At 46.2% G+C, this 27,742-nt stretch overlaps 1 protein-coding gene across 2 annotated transcripts in view; it reads right to left on the bottom strand.

Annotated features, from left to right (window-relative positions):
• The window catches only part of LOC8038814 (dipeptidyl peptidase 3), a 103,240-nt gene that overhangs the window by 6,508 nt on the left and 68,990 nt on the right, over positions 1 to 27,742 (bottom strand). For both annotated transcript variants that reach the window (XM_040500182.2, XM_040208092.3), the window contains 5 exons: positions 23,760 to 23,866; positions 22,272 to 22,445; positions 11,515 to 11,639; positions 8,108 to 8,228; positions 529 to 705 (listed from right to left, as the gene is read on the bottom strand). In XM_040500182.2, the coding sequence (XP_040356116.2) occupies positions 529 to 705; positions 8,108 to 8,228; positions 11,515 to 11,639; positions 22,272 to 22,445; positions 23,760 to 23,866 (704 nt within the window). The remainder of the gene's footprint in view (positions 1 to 528; positions 706 to 8,107; positions 8,229 to 11,514; positions 11,640 to 22,271; positions 22,446 to 23,759; positions 23,867 to 27,742) is intronic.

The raw sequence follows: 27,742 nt of genomic DNA, 5'->3' as shown, positions 1-27,742 counted from the left end.
TGTGCTGATCTTGGCTTTAGCCAACTTCTCATCACGAATCCTCCTTGGAGAAGCGCAAAGACTCTTTGTGTAGGCACGCAATTTCCGAGAAATAGCATAAGCTAAAATAGTGCACGCAAAGTGCAAAACGTGGTAAGCGTTCGGCGCATGCGCAGTGGCGACGGTGCTATTCTTTGCATACACAAGGCTTTAGTGTGCACTATTCTAAAACTCCCTAATGATTAGCCACACTCCTGCATCCTGAAGAAAGGAACGCACAAACCTGGTTCACAAATAGCGCGCAAATTACAGCAAAACCTTGTGTCTATGTTATCGGTTCATGCGATCAAGCAGGTTTCCGTAGGCTAGAGCTCCTACCAACGATTTACAATGTCGACATTTGTGAGGTCCGACGAGTCGCAGAGTCCGACAAATTCTCTCGGACACTCGCCCGCCCGTGCATGGGGCAGTCCTCCGACGATAAATCGGAGGACTACCCCTGGGAACGAGTTGGCCGCAGAGGAATGAAAAAGGTGTTGGCCGACCGACCTGCAGTTGAAGGAGGAACTGTTCGATAGCCGGGGCACCGACCGAAGGGATCTTGCTCCGGTCAAGGCTCACAAGCAGGTCCGGCTTGCCGTCTTCCCCTGTCGTCTCCTGGATTTTCACCAGGTCGCCGGCCTCCAGCAGCACGCGCATTATCACGTAGCGGGCCCGAGAGTGCGCCTGCGATGGAAGCGACATCCATCCTGAATCAGAAGGGCGAGGCAGCAACGCCGCAATCGTATCTCTAGGCTCCCCCTAACACTCCGGAAACTTGTAAGCACGAAAAAAGACAGACGCAAAGAAGGGGATGCAGACAAGCGCATGTCTGCGTCCCCTTCTTTATGTGTGTCTCTCTTTACGCTTACGAAATTCCTGAGCATCATGCAACAACTGGCCCAACGACAAGACTCGTTAAACTCACTCCCCCCCCCCCCCCCCTCAGAGCTTAAAGGGATACTGAAGCGAAATTTGGATATCACAAAATAAGGTAGCAGGAGTGTTCAACGGGGCGCCACAAACCCCGAAACACCACTCATAAAGCAATATCTCGAACGACTGGCCGTATTTTTGTAAAATAAGGATGCGATTGGGTATGAATCGCGACGTCGCGTTTCCTGCAGAATTGTTGAAGAGGGGTAACGGCCTTGCTTTTTTCGCGTCCTCGCGGAGTCAAAGCAAGAAGAGCAAGAAACGAGAATCGCGAGTCACGGGCCTTTTTGGCCTTGTTCGAGCGCGTTCTTTCACAAAAATATGACCATCCATGGGAGATATCACTTCACGAGTTACGCGTTGTTTTCTAAACAATGCGTAACAAAGAAATAAAAGAAATCTGGGATCAAGCTTACATATGTGGGATATTCTCTCGAAAGATAGATCTACAGACAGCACTTTACACAGCAACATTGCAAAAGCATTGCCTCCTACTTCTGATCTCAGTACAGTCTAAGCTCGTTATAAGAGACCTTGAATTTCCCCAAGATTTCGGTCTGCTGTAAAAGGAGTATGTTGCATGCAGATATGAAGTTGAGCCAATGGTGCATAGAGGGAAACCTACTGAACTTCGCAAATTGGCACGCTATATCCAAATGTCTGTTATAATGAGCTTAGACTGTAATACAGTTAATACAGTTGAACCTCGTTATAATGAATTATTGGAAAGTAAACATATTCGGCAGATATCTGCCTGGTTGGGTGAGAGTTAAAGTCTGAAAATATATCTCCAACCAAAAAATGAAAAGCAACCCGACGTTTCAAAACCAACACGGTTTCTTCTTCAGGGGTGACTGAAGGCGCGCGGACACAGCAGCAGCTCCCAACCTCTTCGTCTTCAAAAAAGGAAAGAAAAGAAAAAGAGAAAAGAAAAATTAAAAACGAGAAGTTAGGAAATCGGAAAAATTGTAAAATAACTTGTTAGTTATGAAGATGGTCATCTCTTCAGCTTTTCCGTCAGGTCACGGAGGCCATGTGCGTACACAGAGGGCAGAGCGCCCAGCGACCTGTTTAGGTTTCCTGGGGTGTGCTGGATGTGCCACGATTCCAAGAAAAGTCTTCTTCGAAAATTGGGCTCTGTGTCCACCACGTGCGCGTTCGCGAAGTCAATGCGATCGTCTAGGGTATCGCAATGTTCGGCGATGGCGCTGCGCTCACTGTCAAACTTCCGCACGTCGTTCTTGTGTTGGCGGGTACGCTCGGGAAAGTTCTTCGTCTCGCCGATGTAGGTTGCAGGGCACTCTGCGCAAGGAATGGTGTAAACCACACCCTGTGCTTTTTCCTTTGGTGGACGGTCTTTCGGTCTTGGCATAAACCTTCCCAGTGTGGACGTGGGCTTGTGGGCCACCAGAATACCTTGCTTTCCCAGTACTCGTGCGAGCGCTTCGCTGGTTCCCTTTACGTAGGGAACGCTTATGCGCGCGACTCGATGGGGCTGTCGTTCGTCCACTGGCATCTGGTTTTGTCTGGCGAGACCTTGCCGTCGGGCGATGCGCTCAATAAAGCTGCTAGAGTAACCATTTTTCTTTAGGTCTTCAATTATGGTTTTCTTCTCCTTCTTTCTATCGGTTTCCGACGAGCAGATAGTCGTTGCCCTACGCAGCAGGGTCGAAACCACTGAGGCCTTATGACTCGTTGGATGGTTGGAGACAAAATCGAGGTAGCGTCCGGTGTGTGTTGGTTTTCGGTACACCGCAAACGTCAGACCTTGTCCTCGTCGGTTCACCAGCACATCAAAGAACGGCAAGGTGCCATCCGTCTCATATTCTACGGTAAATTTAATGGCCAGCTCGATAGAGTTGAGGTGCGCCAAAAAATTATTCACGTCCCGTTCCTTGAGAATGCAGAAGCAATCGTCTACATAGCGCATGAATACTTTGGGGCTGTTGGGAAAAGACCTCAGCGCTTTTTGCTCGATTGCCTCCATCGTGAGATTCGCCGTTGTGACCGAGATGGCCGCACCCATTGCAGTGCCACTGACCTGTTTGAAAAGCTCCCCTTTGAAGGTGAAGTATGTGCTGCCAAGACAAAACTCGAGTTTTGTCTCGGCAGCACATACCGTATTTACTCGCAGAATGAACGCACTTTTTTTCCCGAAAAATCGATGCAAAGTTAGGGGGGGCGTTCATTAGGCGAGTAAAATTTTTGTGTCGGTTATTTACTCGCATAATGACCGACCTTTTATTATCCTGAAAAATCGAAGTAACTTCTTATCTCTCTGCGCGCGGCGCCCGACCCCGTACCCAGCTAAGCTGTGCAAAAAAAAAAAAAAATCCTCGTGTTTTTTTTTTTATTTGTTTTTTTTTTTTTTGCCGCTTTTCGCAAGCTGTTTTGTTTGCTTAGGCGTTGCTTAGGCGAGGGCTCTCCGCTTATCTTTCTTATCTCCTAGCTCGCGGGGCGCACGATCCCCCATAACCAAACTGCGCTGTGCAAAAGAAAAAAAAGAAGAAAAAAGCTTCTTTTTATTTTGTTCTTTTTCTCATTTTTTTTTTTTTTTTTTTTTTTTTTGCCGCGTTTCGCAAGCCGTTTTGTTTGCTTAGAGGGCTTCTCCGCTCCTTTGTTACCTCCTTGCGCGCGGCGCGCGACCCCCTGTAACCAAACTGCGCTGTGCAAACAAAAGAAGAAAAAAAAAAAGCTCATCTTTGTTTTTGTTTTCTCTTAGTTCCTTGGGTTTCTCTTCTTTCTTTTTGCCGCCTTATGCAAGCTGTTTCGTTCGCTTAGAGCGCTTCTTTCTTACCTCCTTGCGCGCGGCAGCGCGCGAACCCAAAGTCCAGACAGCGCTGTACAAAAAAAAAGCTCCTCTCGCATGTTTTTTTTTTTCTTTCTTCCGTTGGATCTTTGCGAATTTTTTTAACGCCTTTTTCAAGGCGTTTTGTTCGACCACGCTGGCCATGCATTCGCGACCTCGCTGCACCAGGATAAAAAAGTGCGTTCATTTCGCGCGCGTGGGAGGAGGGGGTCAAAATTTTGACGTCGGAGTTGGGGGTGCGCTTATTACGCGAGTGAAAAAAAAAGTCAAAATTTTGAGAGCCGACTTGGGGGGTGCGTTCATTACGCGAGTGCGTTCATTGTGCGAGTAAATACGGTACTTCACCTTCAAAGGGGAGCTTTTCAAACAGGTCAGTGGCACTGCAATGGGTGCGGCCATCTCGGTCACAACGGCGAACCTCACGATGGAGGCAATCGAGCAAAAAGCGCTGAGGTCTTTTCCCAACAGCCCCAAAGTATTCATGCGCTATGTAGACGATTGCTTCTGCATTCTCAAGGAACGGGACGTGAATAATTTTTTGGCGCACCTCAACTCTATCGAGCCGGCCATTAAATTTACCATAGAATATGAGACGGATGGCACCTTGCCGTTCCTTGATGTGCTGGTGAACCGACGAGGACAAGGTCTGACGTTTGCGGTGTACCGAAAACCAACACACACCGGACGCTACCTCGATTTTGTCTCCAACCATCCAACGAGTCATAAGGCCTCAGTGGTTTCGACCCTGCTGCGTAGGGCAACGACTATCTGCTTGTCGGAAACCGATAGAAAGAAGGAGAAGAAAACCATAATTGAAGACCTAAAGAAAAATGGTTACTCTAGCAGCTTTATTGAGCGCATCGCCCGACGGCAAGGTCTCGCCAGACAAAACCAGATGCCAGTGGACGAACGACAGCCCCATCGAGTCGCGCGCATAAGCGTTCCCTACGTAAAGGGAACCAGCGAAGCGCTCGCACGAGTACTGGGAAAGCAAGGTATTCTGGTGGCCCACAAGCCCACGTCCACACTGGGAAGGTTTATGCCAAGACCGAAAGACCGTCCACCAAAGGAAAAAGCACAGGGCGTGGTTTACACCATTCCTTGCGCAGAGTGCCCTGCAACCTACATCGGCGAGACGAAGAACTTTCCCGAGCGTATCCGCCAACACAAGAACGACGTGCGGAAGTTTGACAGTGAGCGCAGCGCCATCGCCGAACATTGCGATACCCTAGACCATCGCATTGACTTCGCGAACGCGCACGTGGTGGACACAGAGCCCAATTTTCGAAGAAGACTTTTCTTGGAATCGTGGCACATCCAGCACACCCCAGGAAACCTAAACAGGTCGCTGGGCGCTCTGCCCTCTCTGTATGCACATGGCCTCCGTGACCTGACGGAAAAGCTGAAGAGATGACCATCTTCATAACTAACAAGTTATTTTACAATTTTTCCGATTTCCTAACTTCTCGTTTTTAATTTTTTCTTTTCTCTTTTTCTTTTCTTTCCTTTTTTGAAGACGAAGAGGTTGGGAGCTGCTGCTGTGTCCGCGCGCCTTCAGTCACCCCTGAAGAAGAAACCGTGTTGGTTTTGAAACGTCGGGTTGCTTTTCATTTTTTGGTTGGAGATATATTTTCAGACTTTATAATGAATTAGCATCGGGAGCAGGAATTTGTTCGCTATATGCGATATTCGTTATAAAAGTTCACACAAAAATTGACACAAATGTTTCCGCAATCGAGCCCGTGCAAGAACGTGCACAGCGCTAAGATATAAAAATGCGCTGGAGCGGACCACGAGATCCTTACCTGTCATTAAGCAGCATATAAAAAAATAGATCGCAGCATGAGGATACCAATTTCCAACACGAGAAACGACGTTAGTTGGATCTATTCCATTTATTTAAAGACGTCATTTTGGGCTGGTGCATCTTCACCTGGAGCTACCGCGCTGGAGCCAACCGCTGCTCGCACTGAAATCATCATGCCCTAACAGACACGCCATACTGGCCCTCCCCTTTCCTCCTCATCTACTTAACAACGCTTACACACACACACATGCCACACTGATTGCTTTCATTTAAAGAAGCTGAACAGACAACGGCAAATTTCGCACTGTTACGTCCTTAAACCATGAGAAGAGAGCCTCTTCCACGTCCGGGTCGAGGCAAGGCCTACACCCTTTCAGCCAGTCTTGACGGTGTTCTTTGCATAGCAGACTTCGATCTTCTTCCTTGCACTAAGGATGGCAGATATCACGCTGTGCAAACTCGAAGTCCGCAGCGATGTCTTTTTTCTTCCGACCGCTGTCCACTGCCCTCAAAACCTTCACTTTAGTCTGCAATGGTGCTTGATGGCTCACTTAGAGGCCAGCACCGGCAGAACCGCCATTATTCGCTCGGTTCATAGGTGGCGCTACCTCCCGAAACGCGCATTTTTGCACATCGGGCGATCTAAACTTTCGGAATTTTCCATTTAGAAATTACTCTTTGTATTTTTTCTACTTTTTAATAACCTTCGTAGCATTTTGTGACGCAAGAAAAGCAGGAATCGCTTCGCTATAACCAATAGCGCGTCAGATTCCATGGTTTCGGTATATAACTAGAACACCCATCCAAATAAAGCATGACCAACCAAACCTCGTGATTAGTTCGCTATATCCGATAATTCGCGATATCAGTGTTCATTATAAAGAGGTTCAACTGTATTACCTCCTGGAAACACAAAGTCATTGCATCACGCTGGTGGTCATCCCTACTCGTTCTTGCTAAGAACAAATCTCGTGGCATGAAATGTATCTTGCCAAAGGTATACATGCTCACAGCAGAAAAGCCACCAGAATTGCAGCAAATAAGATGTCACTGCAAGCTCCGAATATTGAGCTGCCCTACTGTCACAACCAAACCTAAGCTAGCCTTTGAGAGTGCCCACTGGATGAGAACTTTCCCCTGTGGAGACTCACTACCATACAACACCTAACACACTGCACTGTATGCTGTGAGCTCCATGCCTCGAACCAGCCAGAGGTGCGCATAGTGTCTGAGCCCACATTGCTCCATGTGGTCTTTGAATAGCGTTCTAAAACCTGCTGCAACATGAACACGTCAGAAAAGCTAAGTGAGCGTACAAGTCAAAGGGGCACTGACACCCCACGGGTCGTATTTTTTTTCATTGTCTAAAACGATGCAAATTGTAGTCATAGACACACAAAAAAACCCGCATCGCGAAAAAAAAAATTTTTCTAAGCACGCACCCCTCTTTGTATTTCTGGCATCCTCCTCTACCGCTCCTCGCCTTCTCGCTTCGTTTGATTCGCGACGTCAAAAATCATGAAATTTAGAAGCTTTGTAGGCGACATTTCTCTGACATTTAATAACGTTGGCAATCGCAAAACACGTTTTTTAACGCAAATGCGAATGCACTACGGCCCTTCTTTTTGAAATACCAAAAATCGGAGTCCGGTGCAATATCGTCTCCTAGATTTGTATCCTTCCTTGGAAAACATGCTGCCTGGGCAGGCGACACCACTCAAAACCGGTTTTTTTCGGTGCGCCGGCGCCTTCACTGCCACTCCTTTTCTCCTCGCTTTGGGTCGCGATGGCAACAGCACGGAGTCGTGAAAGAAAGTGGACTCTCAGGACTCCGCATTATTTGACGACAACGCATCGGCGTGGATCGCGCAGGAACTTCGAATTCGGCATTTGGAAATTGTTTTTTTACTTTACAAATACTGAATTCCCAAGTTCCGAATTTTGAGGGTTTTGGATAATAAAAAAAACATGATTTTGATGTGTCAGTGCCCCTTTAAGATAGAGAAGTATCCTGCAAACCATCCCAATGTGGCAAACACCTGCATCTGCCGTTCCATTTAAAAAAAAAAAAAAAGAGATACCTTGCCATTTGCAAACATGCGAGAAGTCCGCAGGAAGCTTTTATTCCGAGACATCATAAAATAATTGCGAGAGACATGCATATCCTCCACCAAGTTGTGCGATTCTTTCAATTGCACAGGGTTATTGATGGCACTGAGGTTTTGCATACTATCTGGGTGGATCCCTGAGTACCAAGAACCTTGTTATCCTGGTGTATGGGCTACCTGCCAAATGACATGCCTCCAACAGACAAACAATGCCTTGTTTACTGACAAAGACATTTTTGCTCGATTTTATTGTTCAGTATCTCCCGCCTTCATTTGGGTTCTTCTGTATCTAAAGGGCAGTGCACCGCTACCCAGGCCAAGGCACTAAACTTAATCAATTGTCAATCTATGAGTCTAAACCCAACAGTGACTGAGCTAGGCACGACGGTTGACGTGGAAATGCGAGCGCAAAGCCTACAGGCCTCTCACCTGCAGCCAGGTCTTGGTGCGAGGGTTGTAGGTCTGCAGGCCCTCGACGCCCTTGACAACCATGGTAAGCCAGTTGACGTATGCCACGTCCTGCCCTTCCTGGCCCTCGAAGCCAAACAACCTGCATCGTGGACGAAGAAAAAGAACAGAACGAGTGAGGATCTGCGATACTTGTGGATCACAGAACATCCACGGTGGGGGATCTCAAACTTTTAGGTCTCGAGAAACCACGTCTGCCTCAAAAGGCAACCAAGGAACTCCTCCCGGTCTTGGCACTGACACAATATGGCAGTGCAGAAGGCTGCAGACCTTGCAAACAGTACTGTGTATACCAGGGAGTGTATGGCTCATAGTTAAGTATCAGTGAGTGCCTCAGATCTGCTATTTAAACTGGAAGAACACTTCACCTAAGGACAGGGACGGTTAAGGAAACTTGGAAGCTAGGGAAACACATGAGGGTACATTGGGAAACGTTCATAGGAAACTACCGTATTTTCGCGATTCTAAGCACCCCCCCCAACTTTCAAACATAAACACCTGAAAAAAAAAGTTTGCATGCGAATGTAAGCACCCCCCTCCCAACAAGAAATTTGAGATCGGAGACGCCGGTATCGCCGAGCGCCGGAGTCACGAACGGCCGCTGCTGCTTGGTTTCAACGTCAGTTAATAGATGGCAGCACATACTGCCCTTTTCCACTTTCGCATCCGTGCAGGTTGCGAAAGAGGTGCGTTGCCATACCCTCTATTGAGGATATTTTGTCTGTTTGGTCTCCTTGTGCTTGTTGCAGTCGGTTGTTTAGTCTGTTAAGCCTATTCATCCGCATTGGCCTCGCAATCGTATTCCATTCACTGTGTGAACGTGGTTTGCGAAAGTCGTCCATCATGAGTGCGAAGAGAATTTCAAACACGATAAAGTTCAAGAGAACGATTATTTCTATTTCTTACGCGGAAGACAATGGAAATCACGGCGCTGCTGAACAGCTTGGAGTGTGGCGTTCCGCGCAAGCCGAGGCTGAGTGGAGCGTATGATGAAGAGGAATGCTTTCTCTTTGAGACGCCGCACCACTATCTGCCAGAAGCTACCAGTGGACTTCGAGGAAAAGCTTGTCAACTTCCAACGTTAAGTGATGAAGCTGCGTCGCGAATCTAGCTACGAACTCGGGCAGATCAGCATTGCCGATGAGACCCCTGTGTACACCGTGAACAAAGCAGGCGCCTGAGAAGTAAAAGTGCGTACGACTGGCTATGAGAAGCAAAGGGTGACCGTAATGCTGTGCATCACAGCCGACGGTTGAAAACTTTCCCTCTACATCATCCTCAAAAGAGTAGTTGCGAGAGCGACTAGTCGACCGTGGTGGAAACTGATGGCAAGTGGGCTACTCTCCAGTCTTTACTTTATTTCCTTCAGAACATTTATTCTTTCATTTTGATTATAATAAATTAATATTTCTTGTGCAAATTTCGTATTTTCGGGGCATGTTCCAAATCTAAGCAACCCCTCTCATTGAACATCGCGGGTGTGAAAAAAAGGGGGTGCTTAGAATCGAGTGAATATGGTAGTTTTAAAACCTATGATTCCTGGGGATTGTACAGATTCGCGGAGACATTCATTCTATGTATGACCACAATTTGATGGAGGCTTACCCTGAAGAAAGCGTCATGTAACTGAGATTTCGGTTGCACAACAAAAGCATTTCGGGGCCCGCTTGCCCGAAGTGTGATTACCCCTCTAACCATGGGTTAGAAACTAACCTCAGTCCCTAGCAGCTAAAAGTATACCCAGAGGCAGACTTAGCATTTTGCCACCATAGGCAGCCTTTAGCAATGCCTCCACCCACCCCCCCCAACCCCCCCAGGCTCCCCATGGTTGAGAGGGGGGAGTTATAATTTTCAGAAGTAGCTAAATTTGGAGCTAGAATTCCCAAAGTAACTAAACTTGGAGCTAGATTAAAAAAAAAAGAGCCAATTAATTTGGGGACGGCCCTAAATCGGCCACCCCCAAAATTATGACGCCCTAGGCAGGTGCCTACTCTGCCTATTGGTAAGTCCGCCCCCGAGTATACCTAGACAATGCCAATGAGCGACTGGATACATAGCAGCCCCATTCTTAAGAACTGACTGGCAGCTTGTGCCACTTTGTGGTTATCAAATAAATTAATTGTGCGAAAATATTGTATCTTCCACAGTCAACATTACGGTCAGGAATATAATTGTTTTTTTTTAAGAAAAGGTAGACAGTTATGAAATATCTTTTAACACCGTAGACCAAAATTCCATGAATTTTTCAAAATGTTTTGTGCTTAATAAAGAAAATGGTGCAATCTTTTTTTTTTATTTTATTGAAAACACTCATTTTATTTTGTTGGTTTTGTTATTGTTTGCAACAGTTTGAGAAGGTACACCCTAGTCATAAGCCCATTTAAGCTACCCGTTTTCTTCAACCAATAAAACCACTTTGCTGGACAACAGGTTAGCTCGAACTTCAGTTACTGCTACGCCGACAGGCCATTGGTGGAAGTTCCACAATTGTTGGACCAGTCAACAGTCAGCCTCGTATTGCACGATCGAGCCCTCTGCACATACTCACACGCAGAGAGCAGGGTTGGGCGATGGATGGTAGACGACCGATTCGTCCGGCGAGCACGTAACTCACACCGCCTCGTCAGCCTAACGGCAAACGCAGTTTAGGGGACGACTCAAATATAACCAAACCTGCACGGGGCCGACTTCCCACAGTCTAAGAAAACACGCAAAACGGCCACAACCATTCTCGTTGCTGCCAAACGAGGCCACAATGAAAACCAGACGAGCAGGCTGTTCCCTGAACAAAACTTTCAACCCATTTCCTTATACAGAGCAATCCACTTATAACGATAATGAGAAGACCCGAAAATCCAATCGTTATGACCGATTATCGTCGTATCTGGACTAGAAACTGATTGTTATAAGCGGCACATCGTTAGAAGTGAATTGCACCGTAGTATTATTTATCTCGTCGACCTACCGACCCAATTAACGTTTTAAAACATTCACAATGTAAATGCTTCCTTTGTTTCTAGGCCAGGGATCCTCGTAACAGCACGCGTAAACATGACCCTTACAATAAATCGGTCGTGGTCGCTGACAAGACGAGAACAGCGGAGAGAGGTTTCAGCCATTCCCCTTCCAGAGCGAGCTTCCCACTTTCGACGATGCCCCGGCCTCTCGTAAACAAAGCCAGAGCACGGCGAAATGCAACGAATAGATATTAAAGACCGGGAACTCGAAGGAGATGCCCTGCGGTTTTCACCGCTGTCGAAAACCCCGACGCGTGTTCGACACCAGTTTGCTTCTCTTCGTCTCGGGTCGCCGTAGACTCGACCCGGTTGGTTGCGTGTAGAACTGACGTCGCAGACTTGCAAGCTCACCTGAGCACGTCCTCGTTGGTGCAGAGGTGGAGCCCGACGCACTCCGCCCGACACTCCTCGTAGGATGAGCCCAGTGGACCAAACACACAGTCGTAGGTCTCGTTGTCCTTGTACCAACTCGTCACCTGCGCCAAGACAGAGTTGAATGGGTCACGATCGAAACACGGCTCGCTCCTTGTCTCTCGGCCATATGAGGCACCGTCCTGACAATCCACAACACGAGCTAGCAAGCAGGGGTGGCAGGGTGACGAGCCCTTCCCCTGTCCCAATGTCGTCTGTAGCAGAAATTTGATGAATAAGCTCCCATTGGCTGGCGCACGTCATCGAGGAACAAGGCTCCCATTGGCTCTCGCGCGGCGTAGTTACAAGGAACGCCACCAGAGAAGCCCTCTCCACGGCGGTGCAGCGCATGCAGCGGCCCGGTCGCCGGTAAGAGGTGCAGCGGCGCAAGCCTGGCAGCAGAGGCTGCACGGCCGAGCTCATCGCGGCGCGGCCATTTCACGAGAGCGCGCTCGGCCGTCAACCAGCAAAGCGTAGCCGTACACGCCACTACGCCGCAGACGAACTAAGGGAGCGGAAGGACGACATTCATGCTTTCGCGTTCAGAACCCATAACAAGTGCTTAGGTGTCCGCAGACTTGTTTTCTCGAAATTCAGAATAGCTATTGAGAAAACCGTAAATGAAGATGATGACAAAACCAGCATTCCAATTTCCGCACGTTCTCCAGCTGTGTGACGTTACAAATGACACAGACTTTCAGGTCGTGCAGGTAGTCTTAAACGGAATGTCGAGTGTTTTTTGTGTGCTTCTCAGTGAATCAGCTACCCAGCATTTTTTTCCCACCATCAAACGTCTTGTAATCAGTTGGGAACATGGCTTACTGGCCACTTTGTACCATTTCTGTCGTCACACTTCAACGTTGTCAGCAGGGCCAACATTTTCATTGTGTTTAAGAAACACAATGAAAACAAAATTCGAAAATTCAATAACTTTGCGAAATATATTTTTAACAGAATACTTGGGGAACTGGTACAGCCGTGGCTATCGGCGTGTTGAGCAGATTTTGACTCAAATCAGCGACCATGAAAAAATCGCCAAAGTGGGGTACGTAAACAAAGTTCCAGCGCTCATTTTCTAGTTTAAACATGTTGCATGTTGCCGCATAACCTCAAAAACAACACCAGTCTTTTGCTGAAAGACACAAGAAAACCAATTTTGAAGCTAATTAAACAATCTTTCAATGTGCACCTGGCGGATGCCTGTGAAGCCTATTTGGGAGGTAATCTAGCAACGTTGGGGATCTTGCTACATAGTCATGACGTAGCAAGAACCGTTACATAGCCGCAGTAAACATCGGAGCAGCGCCACTCTTTGGAAATACGCTCAACTGTTTGAAGCAATCATGAAACGATTTTTCCACTTTTCTTTTTTCTTAGCTTTCCCCTTCAACTCACAGATCGCACATTGTGCCAAACAGTTCAAGACGACAGAAAGGAGGGACTCCCCTCTTGCTCGGACCCTCGTTTGTGTACCCGGACACTGCCACTCTCCGCCTAGAAGATTAACCCGTCGCTCAGAACCTGGACAAAAGTTGCTTTCCTCACCTTATTCACCCCTAAGCTGACAGTGCTGTGGAAGCTACGTGCTCATTGGGCCAGCTACATTTTTGCCATGTGATCACATTCCCTTCCGCATACCCAAGCGCAGTATATGTGGTCAGGTGATGAAAGGGAGGCAGCTGACTGGTTCAGCAAGCATATAGCTTCCACCGCACTGTCAGCTTAAGGGTGAACGAGGTGGGGGAAGCAAATTTTGTCCGAGTTTTGAGCGACAGGCTAATCTTCTAGGGGGAAAATGGGCCACACAAACACGAAGCGCACAACGCTCGTCACACCACAGGTATTTCGAACAGCTTGGTTGTAACGCGTTCATGGCACCACAACGCCACCAAGGGCAAAGCTCATAACCACACCAGCCCTGCTACGTCACGAATGCTGTGTATCTGTGTACCGCGGAAGCCTCTCCTGCCGGGGCGTGACGTCATACTAGGAGTTTTCGGAATGCCTGCTCTCGCGCATCTTCAGCATCTGTCAAAGCTATGCACAGACACTCTCATCATTTTCAAATAGGTCAGAAATAGACGTCCCGACTGGTGTCAGTTCATAAAAGTATACTTAGCAAGCTTTCAATTGCACGCGTTGCCCACATGAGCAACACGCGCTTGGCGGCCCAAAGATCCCAGTATGACATCATGACTGGTAGGAGCTTTTCCGTGTTTTCTGGGGTTTAGCTAAATCTTCGAAGAAAACTGAAGTGATATTCAGATTCACGGGATAAAAATATGCCAAAATTCGCCACTCATTTTTTTTTTTTTTTTTTCAAGAAGTGTTTTAGCTTCCCTTTAAAGGACCCCAAAATTTATATTTTTTTTTATTATTGCCAACGACCAAAAATGATTCCTAGGGATCGCCCTAAAAATATCAAGCTCGAGAACTGTGTATTTGTGGAGAAAAAAAAATATTTTGAGAAAGTTCAATTTGAAACACCCACTCGAACCTACGACACATTTAGCAAAATGGTGCACTCCTTGCATTTTTGGAAGACTTCCAACAGGAAGGGTTGCTTAACTTTCTCTCTCGTCGTTCGTGGGCGTGCGCATGTGCCACTTGGCAAACCGCGAGAGTATTTCCCCCGAGACCATTTTTCGCATGCAGACGACGCGTCCCTTTTCAGTTCCTCTTTTCTTTTAGCAGTGGTAGTCGGTTTAAAAAGAAAAAAAGATTTTTAAAAGGGTAAGGAAGAAAACAACATGTACCAGACCTTGGCAAGAGATGCGAGGGGGCGACGTTGCAAAGGTGCCACGTGAGAGGTTATCCAAAAGGTCATCCGGCACCGAAAAAAAAATTTTGTCTGAACCGTCCTTGACTTTCCCATCATGCACACCCCTCTCAACAATCTCGGCACAGCTGCTGGGTGCCGCCATGTTTAAAATATGAAGGAAAATCTAGGAGACAGACGATGTTTCGTCTTTAACACTTCCAGTCTGCGATTCTTATTTTTCCAAGTCGGCATTGTCCTTACAATCGTTTTACAGAACATATTTTATAAATGACAATAATAATTATTGCGGACATGCAACTTGCGACACGTTAAAGGGAAGCTTTGGCAATTTTTGATAATCTTTGATTTGGCTGGAAATCGGCAGACCTTTCTCAACTGACACGTAAAATAAAAAAAAAAGATTTTCCTGAAGTTATTGCATTTTTAAGTTACACCGGCCGTGAGGGTGTAACTTAAAGTTACACCTAATGTCCGCTGCATCCGGACATAAGGTGAAATGGAGTATAGTGTCGCATGAAACATTCTTGCTTATGCTCGGAATAGTTTCTAGAGTTACGAGCTTGAGTACAGGGCTACATAGGTACTTCATAGCCGCGTGCTGCGAGTTGAGTATCCTTCTGCAGCTGGAACAGCTTCAAGAGTGGCAAGCGCCGACTCAAGCCGGCTGTGACCACTACAACATCCGTCCAAAGAGGAGCCCTAGTAAAATATCGAGAAAAATAATGCACATTATAGCACTATAGCCGACATTTGGCGCAGTAACATTTTTTGTCCACAATTGCTTCAGTGATTCTATGAAGATAGAGTGAGTAGGCAGCTGAGCTGGTTGATGTTACACATTTTTGAAAAACCGAAGACGACGCACGAAAAAGGGGACAACGCACAATACGTCTCAAAATGTGATTTTATGTTTCTCATAAACGCCATACTATTTGTTTCGGACATTAATCTAACTCGGGCTACTCTCAAAGTTCCACGCACGCGGCTGATCTGTCGAAGACGAGAAGTGAAACGTCTAAACAAAGTTCAAGTGTAAGTTTAGACACGGCTATTCATGTCTGGTATTACAGAAGTTTATGGAGCAGGCCCGTAGCTCTCAAGTTTTGAGCAGCGCTCCAAGCGAGCAAAATAGAATATTTGGCTCGCGTTTCGAACGTGCGTCATTACGCTTCCCCCACTAAAGTTTTTTATACTCCGTTCCATTCCAAGTGCCAGCGTAGCAGAGGCTACAAGAGCGAGCTCCGAGCTCGCAGTGTCCCTTCCAAGCACGCGCGCTCGTGCAGTGTGAGCATCGTTCAAGGGAACATGTTTTTGCAAGTGGCTCCAGCTTCGCTATCACGTAAAGTGGAACATGCGGGCTCACGGAAGCTATGAAAGAGCGCAATAAAATAATAAAGCTGAATGGGACGCTGAGTCCGCGAGCTGCGTAATTCTTTTTATAATTTTAGTTTTTCTTTTTTTGGATGTTTTGTTTTCGCGAGTCTTCAGATGCTGACAGATGCTTGCATTCGAACATTGCACGTGCAAAATCGAACGTTACGGCGCCGCCTGAATTGTGCTGCCAGCATAACATGGTCGCGTCTTGCGGACGCGCTCGCGCCCCCTGCCCAAGAGCAACGGGTCTATTGCCTGGTTTGTCAAATGTTTGGCCTGCAATTTTCTCCTACAGAATAGGTGGTGGAAACGTCTCTATTTTATACTGTTGCGGAGAAATGTTACATAGGGCTGAAAAGCTTTTAAAACTACAAAAAATATTAATGTTGTTGAGGAGAGGCATGTAAACTTACAGTTGATAGAGGCTGTGCAAAACCAAAACTTATTTTTAAATAAAAATTAAAGAATTACACCCTTCCACATGTGCACTCGTGAATGAGTGTTTGAGTGTTGCATTCTTCTCCAACAATAAAAAGAATATGGGTAGGTTTACAAATTTTATTTGGGGGGGGGGGGGGGGGGGGGGGGGGGGGGGTATTTTAGTTAACTTATTTTTAAAAAAATATTATGATGCATTTTTGTACTTTATGCACTATTTTAACCATTTTTTTTACTTGAAGATGAATAGAGCATTTGTGTATTTTATACATTTTTTATTGCACCTTGATGTTTGGCTGGGTGGTTGCGGAGCTCTTTTAATTTTCATTTTAGTGCAATCTTCATGAGCAGAAGCCTGTCATCTATCCTACACGAACGCAGTGCATTTCTTTCTATACATTTCAACGTTTACGAGAATCACAGACCACATGTGTTAGGACACAGCCCAGCACGCGCTTGTTCATCGTTTTGGAAGGCAAGGAAAGTATGCACCACACGCACGAATGCTGAAAATGGCATTAAGCACCAAATTCATGCCACTAGAGTAGATACACGTACTGGTGTCTGTAAGAGTTAACTTTTTTAAGAAAATTCTAAAACAAATGCCACGTTCCTTCAGGTAAGACGAGCGTGTGGGACGCCTGTATCCACATTTCGAGCATTCTCCGTGGTGCTTGGGTAATTTGTTAAAAAATGTATTGCTTGACCCGTCAACATTTCTTTGCCAGCGTAACTGCCAGCTTCTGATAGAAGGAGAATGGATTGCTAGCTACTTCATGAAACTGGCGAGCCGCGGCATGAGCATACCGAGCTGCAAAAAAAGTTTTCTCAAAATCTCAACTGCTTCAGTTTTTTTTTACTTTCTCATAGTTCAGTATGTAAGCCAAGGTCATACTTTGGGCAAATAGAGATTATTATCAACTTCAGATAGCACAAACGCACTTGTTTTCTCCGACGCAACAAAGGCGGGCGCGAGCGTACCCGATTGCCGGCCGCAGGCCTCGCTGCCCGCCGGTGACGTCACATTTGGGTGGTGGGGAAAACTGGGGAGAAACTAGGAAGAATGGTGTTTCGGTTACAGTAGCGAACAAAATATATTTCTTTAATTAATTCAAGTGAATCTGGACGAACGAGATGGCATTTTGGAATCAGGAAGCCATCCGCATTCAGATGATGCCTCTGGATTAGTTAGCTAAAAAACATCGGCATAGTTCCCCTTTAAAGGCGCCCAGGAGGTTTCTGAGATTGCCTAAATATTGTCACGAATGACAGATGATGAGGCGGTGAACATCTGAAGAAACTGGGTTCATATGAAAGCGAGGAGCCGCGTGCGCCACAATATATTATATTTACATATTTACAAAAAAAAAAGGAAATAAATGTGAAGGTTGTTCGTTGGTAGGTATGGCCAAAAACTGGCTCACTCTCGTACTCTCTTCGCACGCCTCTCGCGCATCCCTGCGTCCTTCTCTTCTTCCTTGTGACTGTAGTTCCTACAAAACTAAATGTTTAATGGAGCGAACTTGTGCCCAAAACAAAATAGAGAAAGGCTAGCATCGCAGGCATCCATGTCGGCGAAACAGCGGGACCGAGCGCTGGGGCGAGACTGCCTGTGGCTCAGCATGCAAAGCCCCTTATATACACTCATGGTATTCTGGAAGAATCAGCGTAGAAGGTTCGGCGTGTAGAACATTCGGACCTCGAACAAGCAACAGGATTCTCGAATTTACCAGAACACTAAATTGCAAAAATAAATAAAAGACGCGTCACTCCCAGGAATCGAATGCCGGCTTTTCACGTGAGAGGCAAGCACGATAACCGTTAGGCAACGACCGCGCTGCCTAATTGGCCAGCCGCGCACGTGGCATTATGATGGTAACTTACTTTGCAGGCTCTAAGCATTTTAGAAATCCATAGATCATAACGATGAGCAACCGATTTCCCCATTAAAAAAGCAATCAAAGAACAAACACATTGAGGTCATCTCTGGCGATGGGAGGAGCATTGTTACGACAGCCAGAACGACATGTAACCAATGAAAACGCAAAATATTGTTGAGATTGCTAACTTTGTTATTACAATATGTGTGCCTTTGTACATGATAAAGGCAAATAAGAGTAGTATGTAGTCAAAAAATGTTTATTTTTCGCAAAGAGGGAACATAATACTACAATAATCGTCTCGAAAACAATACACTATGTTTTTTGGGGGGTTTCTTTTTTTTTTTTTTTTTTGACTTCTGCGGGAGTGATGTGGTCGCCCGTGAGCTCTCAAGTGCACGCTCGCTGGGTTGAATCGTAGTCTGGGCTCTATGGGCAACGAGTTGCACGCGCTCGAAATATCGCTCAGCGGTTCCAGCGGTCAAAGGTGCGAGGATCTTTCACTTGCTATTGGCTGACAGTGGTCCTGGTTTAGGAACATTTTCCTCCCATCGCCAGAGAAGACCTCGGTGTGTTGCGATCTTTGATCGCTTTTTTAATATGGAAATTGGCCGTGTATCGTCATGATTTAGGGATTTCTAAGATGCTCAGAGCCAGCAGAGCACTTCTTATTTAGGCAATCTAAGAAACCTCCTCAGGGTACCTTTAAAGTTCTCAAAAATGCCTCTGCCAATTACATCACCAAAAAAAGAAGCGAGGAGGGGCTCAAATTGGAGGAGGAGGACACAAACTTAAATTTTAACTCTTTCACATGCCAGAACTTTTTTTTATACGATTTATTTTTTGTGTGTTTCACACTGTGTTTCTTTTAAGCGTTCGAGACGGTAAAAAAAATATTAATCTTGGGCTTGTCAGTGGCCCTCTAAGCTCCAGTGGAAATTTTTATGTATCTCTGCCAATAATCAAAGGTTGTGACAAACAGGAGCTTACCAATTGGCACATCCAAGAACTGCTAAATATAGTAATGGCGGCTATAAGACCGATGCAAAAGAGTGCCTTATACACTGATTGTGTTAAATAATTTGTCAGCGAGAATAAAACAACTATTCTGTGGCCACTTTGCTTTATCCAATATTCACTGGCATCCTCGAAAAGAACTGTAGCACCCCCGATTACCCCTGAAGCAATGCATAAAAGTTTATATAAAAAAATTAAAAAAAAAACACTGTATAGGAAAATGAAGGGATAGTATTCTGAAAGATTGTGTTAAATGTACTTGTACTACACTGTATTTTAGTACTTTACTTCAAGTGCATTGCACCAGATTTACTTCCTACTTTGCACCAAGTACATAACCCCCCCTTTACTTTGTACTTTGCTTCAAGTATTTTTTTTTTTTTTGCTGTGCTTTGCCCAGCACTGGCTAAATACAGTTGAATCCTGTTAAAGCGTAGTTGGCACAAACCGTGGGTGCCGCTCTCGCAAACATCTCGCCACGGCCAGGCGTGCGCGTTGCTGCAAGTTGAACAGCACGGGCTGGAGAACAGAAAATAAATATAAATTTAAAAATAAAAAAGCTGAAGTTCAAAGAAAGAGCAGGACATATAAAAAAAGAAACTCTGTCGCTTAATTTATAGAAAAAATGTATACAAGCTTGATCACGCTGACAAAGACTGGTAATCGCAGAATGTATGATAGGCCTTCTGAGAAAAAAGAGAGACAGCATCTCAAGAGCACCGCCTACTGATGATTCGCCCTCATTTCCGACACACACCGTGAGGTGGCGCTGCATGACTGGAAAGGCTGCAAAAGCGCACAAGCTCACTCGCGCGCCGAGTGAGTGAGCTTGCACTTTCGTGGTCCGTACCACCGAGCCTGCATAGCTCAGTCGGCAAGGTACTTGGCTCACAATCTCAGGCTGGCAAGTTCACATCCCGCCGGGGGACTGAAGTCTCTATAGCCGCGTTTACATGAATGCAACTTAGTCGCATCGAATCCAGTTTTCGCATTGAATGCGGTCATGTAAATGGCATAATGCACAAAGAAAGCGCATCGCATTCAAGCCGCCAGACAGAGGTGGATCGAGATGGCGAGTGCGCATTCATTCAGCCCATGTAAACGGAGGTTGCAACGCATTTTGGAATGGGGAGGATTATGGGAAGGCGCTCGCTGCGGGAGCGAGTGAACAGCTGAGAACATGGCGGCGGCCAACCTCGTCAACGGCGCAGAGAGCGGTCCCGTATGGTCGCCCGCAATTTTTTATTGAGAACAAACCCAAGCTTTTATTGCCATCATAAGTAAGCGGAATACAGTAAAACCTCGTTATAAAGAAGTTGAAGGAGCGGTCATAATTATTTCGTTATAACCATTAGTTTGTTATAGCCAATGTCCATTTCTTCCAACTATTCAAGCAAGGGGAATTATGATTGCTTTGTTATATCCATTAGTTTGTTATATCCCATTTTGTTATAACGAGGTTTTACTGTATAGCGGAGCGGCTCAGTGAGGGCGGCCTTGGTCCAAGCCTTGCGAAGCACGACTTGCGCGTCCGAAAGGGTCCCAAAGGCTTCGGCGCAAGCACGAACAACATCGAGAGCTCCGAGCACTGTAGAGCACTGCATGGTAGCGCAGAACAAGCCGCTCCTACCTCGGTGCTGTTCCTGGCTGCGCAGGAGCCTTTCGGACTCGGGGTCCGGTTGGGCCGGTCGCGATCGGCAAGGTCTGGCGCGGCAAAGCGCGGAGGTCTCCTCAAAGCGTGTGCACACACATCGCCTCTGGTCCAGAGTGACCCGGCGGCCCAGCCTGGAGCCCTAAACGCTTGGGTTTTTATGTTCCTTCCGTCTCGTAACTTCTTCCACAGCACCGAAGACAGCGGGCACGATCTTTACGTTCACTGAATGCGTCGAAAGGCCTCCACGTGCGATGCACCGGAAAACGTGGTGCGGCTGGTTCCGGAACTGCATGACATCAAGCTTTGACACGGCCTGCCGCCACCTTCGTGTAGGGCTTGGTGCGCATTCATGTAAACGTTGCCGCGTCGGCTTCGTTCGAAGAACAAGTGGAGTCGAAGCACTGAAGTCGCTTTCATGTAAACGAGGCTTATATGCACCAAAAAACTGAGGGAGAAGGGGAGACAAGAGCGTGCGGGGACATCGAAACGCTGAGCTCTGGGTGGTATGATCAGTGGGTAGACTTAAAGCCAGCTACCTTTTTCCACTGGACTCGTCGAGCGCGTTCGAATGTGAAAGCCGAATGCCGGACGCCAGCATTCCGCGTTCTAGCGCGTTCGACGAGCGCAGCAAAGACAAAGCCCAGCTAGTTTTAGGTCTATCCACCAATCATACTAACCAAAGCTTGGCGTTCCGACGTCCCTTCGTGTTCTTGGTTCCTCCTCTCCTTACATCCTCAGCGCATGTGGTTCCCATGGGCATACTGCTTTTCGGTGCCGGTTTCTCGTTACAGCCGGCACTTACAGCCAAACGTTACAGAACTCCACGGAGATCAGCTGATAAAATGCATTTTGTGTTAAAACTTAAAAGTCAAACAAGAAAAAACAACAGCATAAGATCACGGTAAAAAAAAAAGGCAAAAGGAGACATAACAAAAGCAGCTGAAGAAAAAGATAAACAAAGATAAACAAGGCGTTCAAATACTTAAAATTTGGGCTAGTTGGTGAAGCATGTTTACAGGTAAAACAGCGCGAACAGGGACACAGTACAGAGAAGATGTACACAGACGTAGCGCTGCGTCTCTGTACATCTTCTCTGTTCTGTGTCCCCCCCGTTCGCGCTGTTTTACCCATAAAAAAGGCATTCAAAGCACTTCGACCTAAAAGTTCCTCCATTTTTTCACACCGCAGTCTCGAGGGTTACATTATGATCAATTATCACCAGCTCACCCGCACACTCCGCACTACTTCATTAATCATCTCTGAAGCAGGCTTATTTCCTTTCTCCTACGGCTTCGTGGTTCTGTTGACACCGACCACCCTTCTCCATCGAGCATACACAGCTCTGGACAACCTCGGAAGACGTTTGGCCAGAGTTGGAGGCCGAGGTCACTTTCTGGTGTTCAGAGCGCTACGCGAGTCCGGAACTCTTCAGACATCTGTCATTGGGTCATCCCATTGCTGTGTGTAACCGTTGGCTCGCGCCGCTTCTATACTTTTACACTGAGTTTTTCAGAGGACTTTTTGACTGTCCAAAATATTTCACTTAAAATACCTTGTGCTCGGGAAGGGAAGAGAACCTGGTGGCGGGCAGCACCACGTTGTCCCTGTCGAAGTTGAAGGAGCCGTCCTTGTGCTGCATGAAGAGCTTGCCACTGCCGTGGCCCAAGAGCTCGTGCAGACCCACTTGCACCTCAAAAGAGCCGTTCTTGTACTTGTTGAAGATCTCCTGCGGGGCCGAGGCAGTCGAGCTGACAAGTTCTGGCAACACTGGCAATACCAAGGATTAAAGTAACGCACTTTACAGTGGGGGTTCCCAAACGCACTCTACAGTGGGGGTTCCCAAACTTTTTAATCTTGAGCGAAGCCCAACTCTCTCGAATGGCAGCCGAGAAACCCGTCCCATTCCTGGCATTGACGCGGCAGAAGCCTACGAACCTTGTAAGCGATGAAGCGCATATTGGGGAATGTTTGCAACATATAGTTATGCGTCAATGGGTGGCTCGAATCTTTCAAAATACTGCTTAAACTGAAAGAACACTTCGCTCGGGGGCAGGGATGGTCGAGAAAACACCAAAGGCTTTTGTGGGAGCCCCAGAGTTCCTGGGAACACAGTAAGAGAAACCATGCTTTACAGGGCATGTCGTCGCATTGCAGCGAGGGCGACGACCGTTATTTTTCCCCAGTCGATTTTCATGTTCAAAATTATTTCGTCGGATGCGCGAGAAAAATGGTGATCAAAAAATAAGGGTAACTATTTTAATATGCGTAGCAAAGCAAAGGAAGAAAAAAAAATCCAAAGTGAGTTCACTGGCAAAACAGTTCCTTTCAACCAGTGGTGCAGTAATACAAACAAGACGGATGGAGCGTGGCCGGCGAGAAATCGAAGGCTCTGATTTGTCGGGCAGAGTTAGAGACAGTGACAGACGGACAATTGTGTCAGAAAGGGATTGGGGCATTCTCTTTTCTCCCCCAACCAGTACTAAACCGGTGGCTTGAAAACATGTGCGGAAAAGAAGAATGCTCCGACAAAACCAAGTAAAAGAAACTCGCTACTTTCGGTTACTCTTGAATCAGAATGACCAAATGTGATGCACTTACGCAACATAAAATGTTAATTTGGACAGAAAAAAAAAATAATTGCAATATTTTAGGTACGTAGTTTTAGACCTTACTCATCCTAACCATAAAAGTAACTGAAGAAAAAAAAAAGGGTGATTGTGATGATGTGAATTGCTCTTGCTAATTTCTATACACCTCTTGACATAGCAGCATAGGTGCATCAAACCCAACCTTTTTATCACACATTACTGCAACAATAAATTCAAAATCTGAAAAAAAAAAAAGTGTTTAAAACAATTATTTATTTGGCCTATGAACTCATCTACTGAATTTGAAGGGTGTTTCAAAAGGCTTGCAAGATATTCTGAGAATATGCATGAAAATGTCTACAATATCTGTTTTCACACACACAAAAAAAAAAAGTATATAACACACTGTGGTAAATTAGAAAAAAAAAATGGAAACATGCAAAACCACATACATCATCTTCTGGAGAGAGGAAGTTGGCTTTGGAAGACTTGTCATCTGCGTTGATCACATTTCCGAGGGACACATTCTTGAATCCCTCGTTCTGGCGGATGCTGTCATCTAAAATGAAAACCAACATCCAGCCAACAATCCGTCACTTGTATCACACAGCAACATTTCCTTCACAAGTCCTAAAGGGGCATTAAGGAGAATTTTGAGATTGTCTTTTTATGGCACAAACTCACTACGCACCCAAAGCATCATATAAAATTTAAAATTACAAACAATCATGCGTGGGGCCTACAGGCAGCAAACCACATACAAGAGAACCTAGTTGATACATTTCCGGTTTTTACGTTTTCCCGGCTTTTACATCAAAACCCGCCAAGCTCCCGACTTTCCAAAAGCCTTCTCGTTCTTTATTTCTTCGCGGATTATATGTTTTCTTACCACAGTCCCATGGAAACATATAAATAAGGTTCTGCTGTAGTAATATATTAAATAGTTATGGTTTAATCACGTTTTTTTTAATAATCCAGTGGTCTGGCAACAGTCCTGAAGATTGAAACTTGAGGGAGCCGAGGATGAAAGACGAGGCAAAGGGCACCTGACAGGCGGTCGGCGGAAAAGACACGAGCTGGTGCGAGACAGTGCGTGCGGAGCGAGGCTGAAGCTGGACAAGAACGTCAGAGCCGAGCTGCCTGGCCTGGCCCATGGCAAAGCCCGGAGCGGTCCACCAGCGAGGTCTGGAGCAAGACCGGTGGAAACGGCGAGCCCTGGCCATATGACCTGGGCTACGACGATCCCGGGGTGGTTCTGCAGCGAGACTCGGGCATTGATACCCCGGGACAACCAGCCTACGCGGCGCTGGCGTGGGAAAGGCGATCCGCAGGCCTGGACACGGACTGCGACTGTGAGCTCTGATCGACGGGTGACAACAAGGGTCGGCGTGCCCGGACCGTCGACTCTTGACGACGGGCAACCGAGGTACAGTAAACCCATTCGCTGTCTTCTCTCGTTGTGTGATGTCACTGCCTGTCACTCCCTGGGTGACGGGCGGAGTGCATACCGATCGAGCGGCAATTATTAGTAGAGGAACCTCCGTAAAGAAACCCCACAAACTACAGCATCATCTAGTGAAAATGCGTCCAAATAGTTGACAAGAAAAAAAGTGCACGGCAGCAAATTGATGGTCGAGGCAAATTTGCAGAAACCACAGGGGTGATTATCTATGAATATGATAGTATTTATTGTTGCACACCGCCAAATTTAGCGGGGAAACAGAACTGGTGCATAAGTCGTGACACCAATTTTTCCACTAAAATTCGCAGAAAAGCTTTTTGCCAAATTTAGCGCCGAAAAAAAAAAAAAATTCTTGTCGTCCTTATGATTACCTAAGAGGTTGTCCCTGAGGTCGTCTAGGATGACGTCAAGACGACATCTAGAATGACCTCTAAGACGACCTCTAGGACGACGTCCTAGAAGACAATGCAAAGACGACATCTAGGGCAACCTCTAGGGTGACCTCAAGGACAACCTCTAGGACAACCTCAAGGATGACCTCTAGGACAACCTCTAGAACCACACGGATGACGTCCTACGTCGAAGACAACCTCTAGGAGGACCTCAAGGACGACTTCTAAAACGACGTCAAGGTTGTCAGGTCCTTCAAAGAGGGCGCAAATGTGAAGGAGTGAGTACTGTCGCTCCTCATATGTGCAGTGCAATGGGATACAGGCACAGTGAGCTGAAATGGTCTACTGCACATTAGGAAGCCAGAATATACATAGCTGAAAATCTTGAGTACAGTTGAACCTCGATTTAACGAAGTCACCGGGATCCGCTAATTATTTCGTTAAATCGGGAACTTTGTAAAATCGAGGAAGGGAGACATCGCGCATAGGCTGCGCGGGGAATCCGAATTTGTTCGTTACATCAGGAAATTCGTAAAATTGGGTTTCGTTAAATCAAGGTTCAACTGTAGTAGCTTAATAATGCTATCGCATTAATAAGTTTGGAACGCAAAATACGCAGCAACCAAGAACGGTGGAACAGAGAAACATATGGATAAGTGTTTTTCTCTTGCCACTAGCATTTTTGACAGGTGACTGTTTTACTTGAGGCTATCGTATGCACAGGCATTGACATTTTATAGTGATCCATAGAAGTTACGCAGGGGAGCCACCTTCAGACTTCTGCCTGATGTTGCCAGCACTCAACAAAGCTATAACTTGCAAGCATACCTTACGACTTTTTTTATTTCAGCTCTGTTCTTTCATTTGATCTTGTTAAACATTGACATCTTAAAAGGTAAATGTTTTAAGCAAACTTTTTATATCTCGTCAATAATAAGTTAAAAACTCAACCAAACACAGCAGCACATTCCTTTCCTAAGAGATCTAAAAAAAAAAAGGGGGCATGTCGCGGCGTTCGGTTGCATTTCTAGGAATGAGAAAGGCCACAGGTGATTGTAATTTTGGACTTTATAGGATGCCTAAGGTGTGTAGATTTGAGTTTGTGCCATAAAAAAACAATCTCGAAATCCACTTCAGCGGTCCTTTAATAAGCATCCTAGCACTTTTATAAATGATTCAAAAGACAGTAGCAACATATCTGCTAAAAAAATAAAGTTGACATTTCCATTAAGATATTTCCTGGTTATAATCATCCCCTAACCTTTCAGTTCCAATAGGCCGCGCTGATGCAAATAAAGAGAATCTCTAAAAAAAGATGATTGTTCAAATCAAAGTCAACTTCTCAAAGTCAAGGTTCAAAATATAACAAATTTGCAGCAGTACTTTGGACATACCCGACAAAACTTGTGCGCAGAGTATGCTCCTTGGTTTGTAAATCTCGATGCAATCATTTACGCACAAAAACTTGCACCGCAACTTTCAACAAGAACGGCATTGGTCGTCGCTACAATCGCTTATGCCAGGCAACGAGAGCAAAGCCGTTCTGATGACCACTGAGGTTCAAAATGCACCACAACGAAGAAATCCGCTGAGTTCGGCGGACGAGTCTTTGCCCGCGAAATTCTGTATACAGCGATCGTGTCATATGACGCTGTAAAGTGACACCGACGAAAACAAATCTAAATTTAGTGATTGAGTGAGCGACGCTTTTTCTTAAAGCGATGCCGAAAGTGCCTCCCGTAACATCCCTAGTCACCGCCCACCCCACTTTTTGGGCCAATATCGGTTTCCAAAAAAAAAAAAAACACAGTCATCGCCCACCCCAAATACTCCTACGCGGACTCCGCGATTCACGAACATTCATCCTACTCGAATGACGCGGCCACGGACTTTACAGTTGGAGGACGTCAGTGACGAAGTAAAACGAAGAAGAGAAAAACATTTCCATTTGTTTACGCAATTCCTTCGATTTACGTGACCCTGAAATCGTAGTACATGCGTGCAAGAGGAAAACGAAGGAGATAACAAAATAAAACTTTATTTCGCTCACAAGAAAATTCATTCGCAAAAAAAAAAAAAAAAGGCAGGAAGATAACACAAGCAGTAACCCATTCAGGGATCGCGAGTTCAGCGAACGCCCGATGTCCTCGAATGTAACCGTGAAGTGTAAATTCAAAGTCCGTCTCTACCGAAGTAAGGTCACCGCAAACCCGCTCCTTCTCCCGGAGCGCCGCGACCGCGGCTAGTAAGGTTGAGCAATGTTTAAGACAAAGTCAACGGGTATATAAAGATTTGCTGGAACACTACACACAGACGTTTGTAGAGCGTCCCATTTCAAGCTTTGTGTCCGTGGTGTTGTGAAATGCAGCAACACCGCCTCAACCTGCGTTGATAGCACGCCGTGAACGGATGCATGCATGTGTGCACCAAACAAGAAAGTGGCACAAGAGCCTCCTCCTTGCGATTGACAAGGCGCCCGACTTGACCCGACGCCAAAGTCTCACAATCGCCAGCTTTCCCGCTTCCCCAGCATCGCTCTTCATCGCTTTTTTCGTCCACTCGCTCGCTCGTTGCGCCTGGT

This window comes from Ixodes scapularis, unplaced genomic scaffold (genome assembly GCF_016920785.2).
Source record: "Ixodes scapularis isolate PalLabHiFi unplaced genomic scaffold, ASM1692078v2 PGA_scaffold2__306_contigs__length_199485367, whole genome shotgun sequence".
In the NCBI taxonomy this organism is placed as follows: Eukaryota; Metazoa; Arthropoda; class Arachnida; order Ixodida; family Ixodidae; genus Ixodes; species Ixodes scapularis.
The sequence above is the reverse complement of the archived record's forward strand: the minus strand, read 5'-3'. Positions and strand labels throughout refer to the sequence as shown.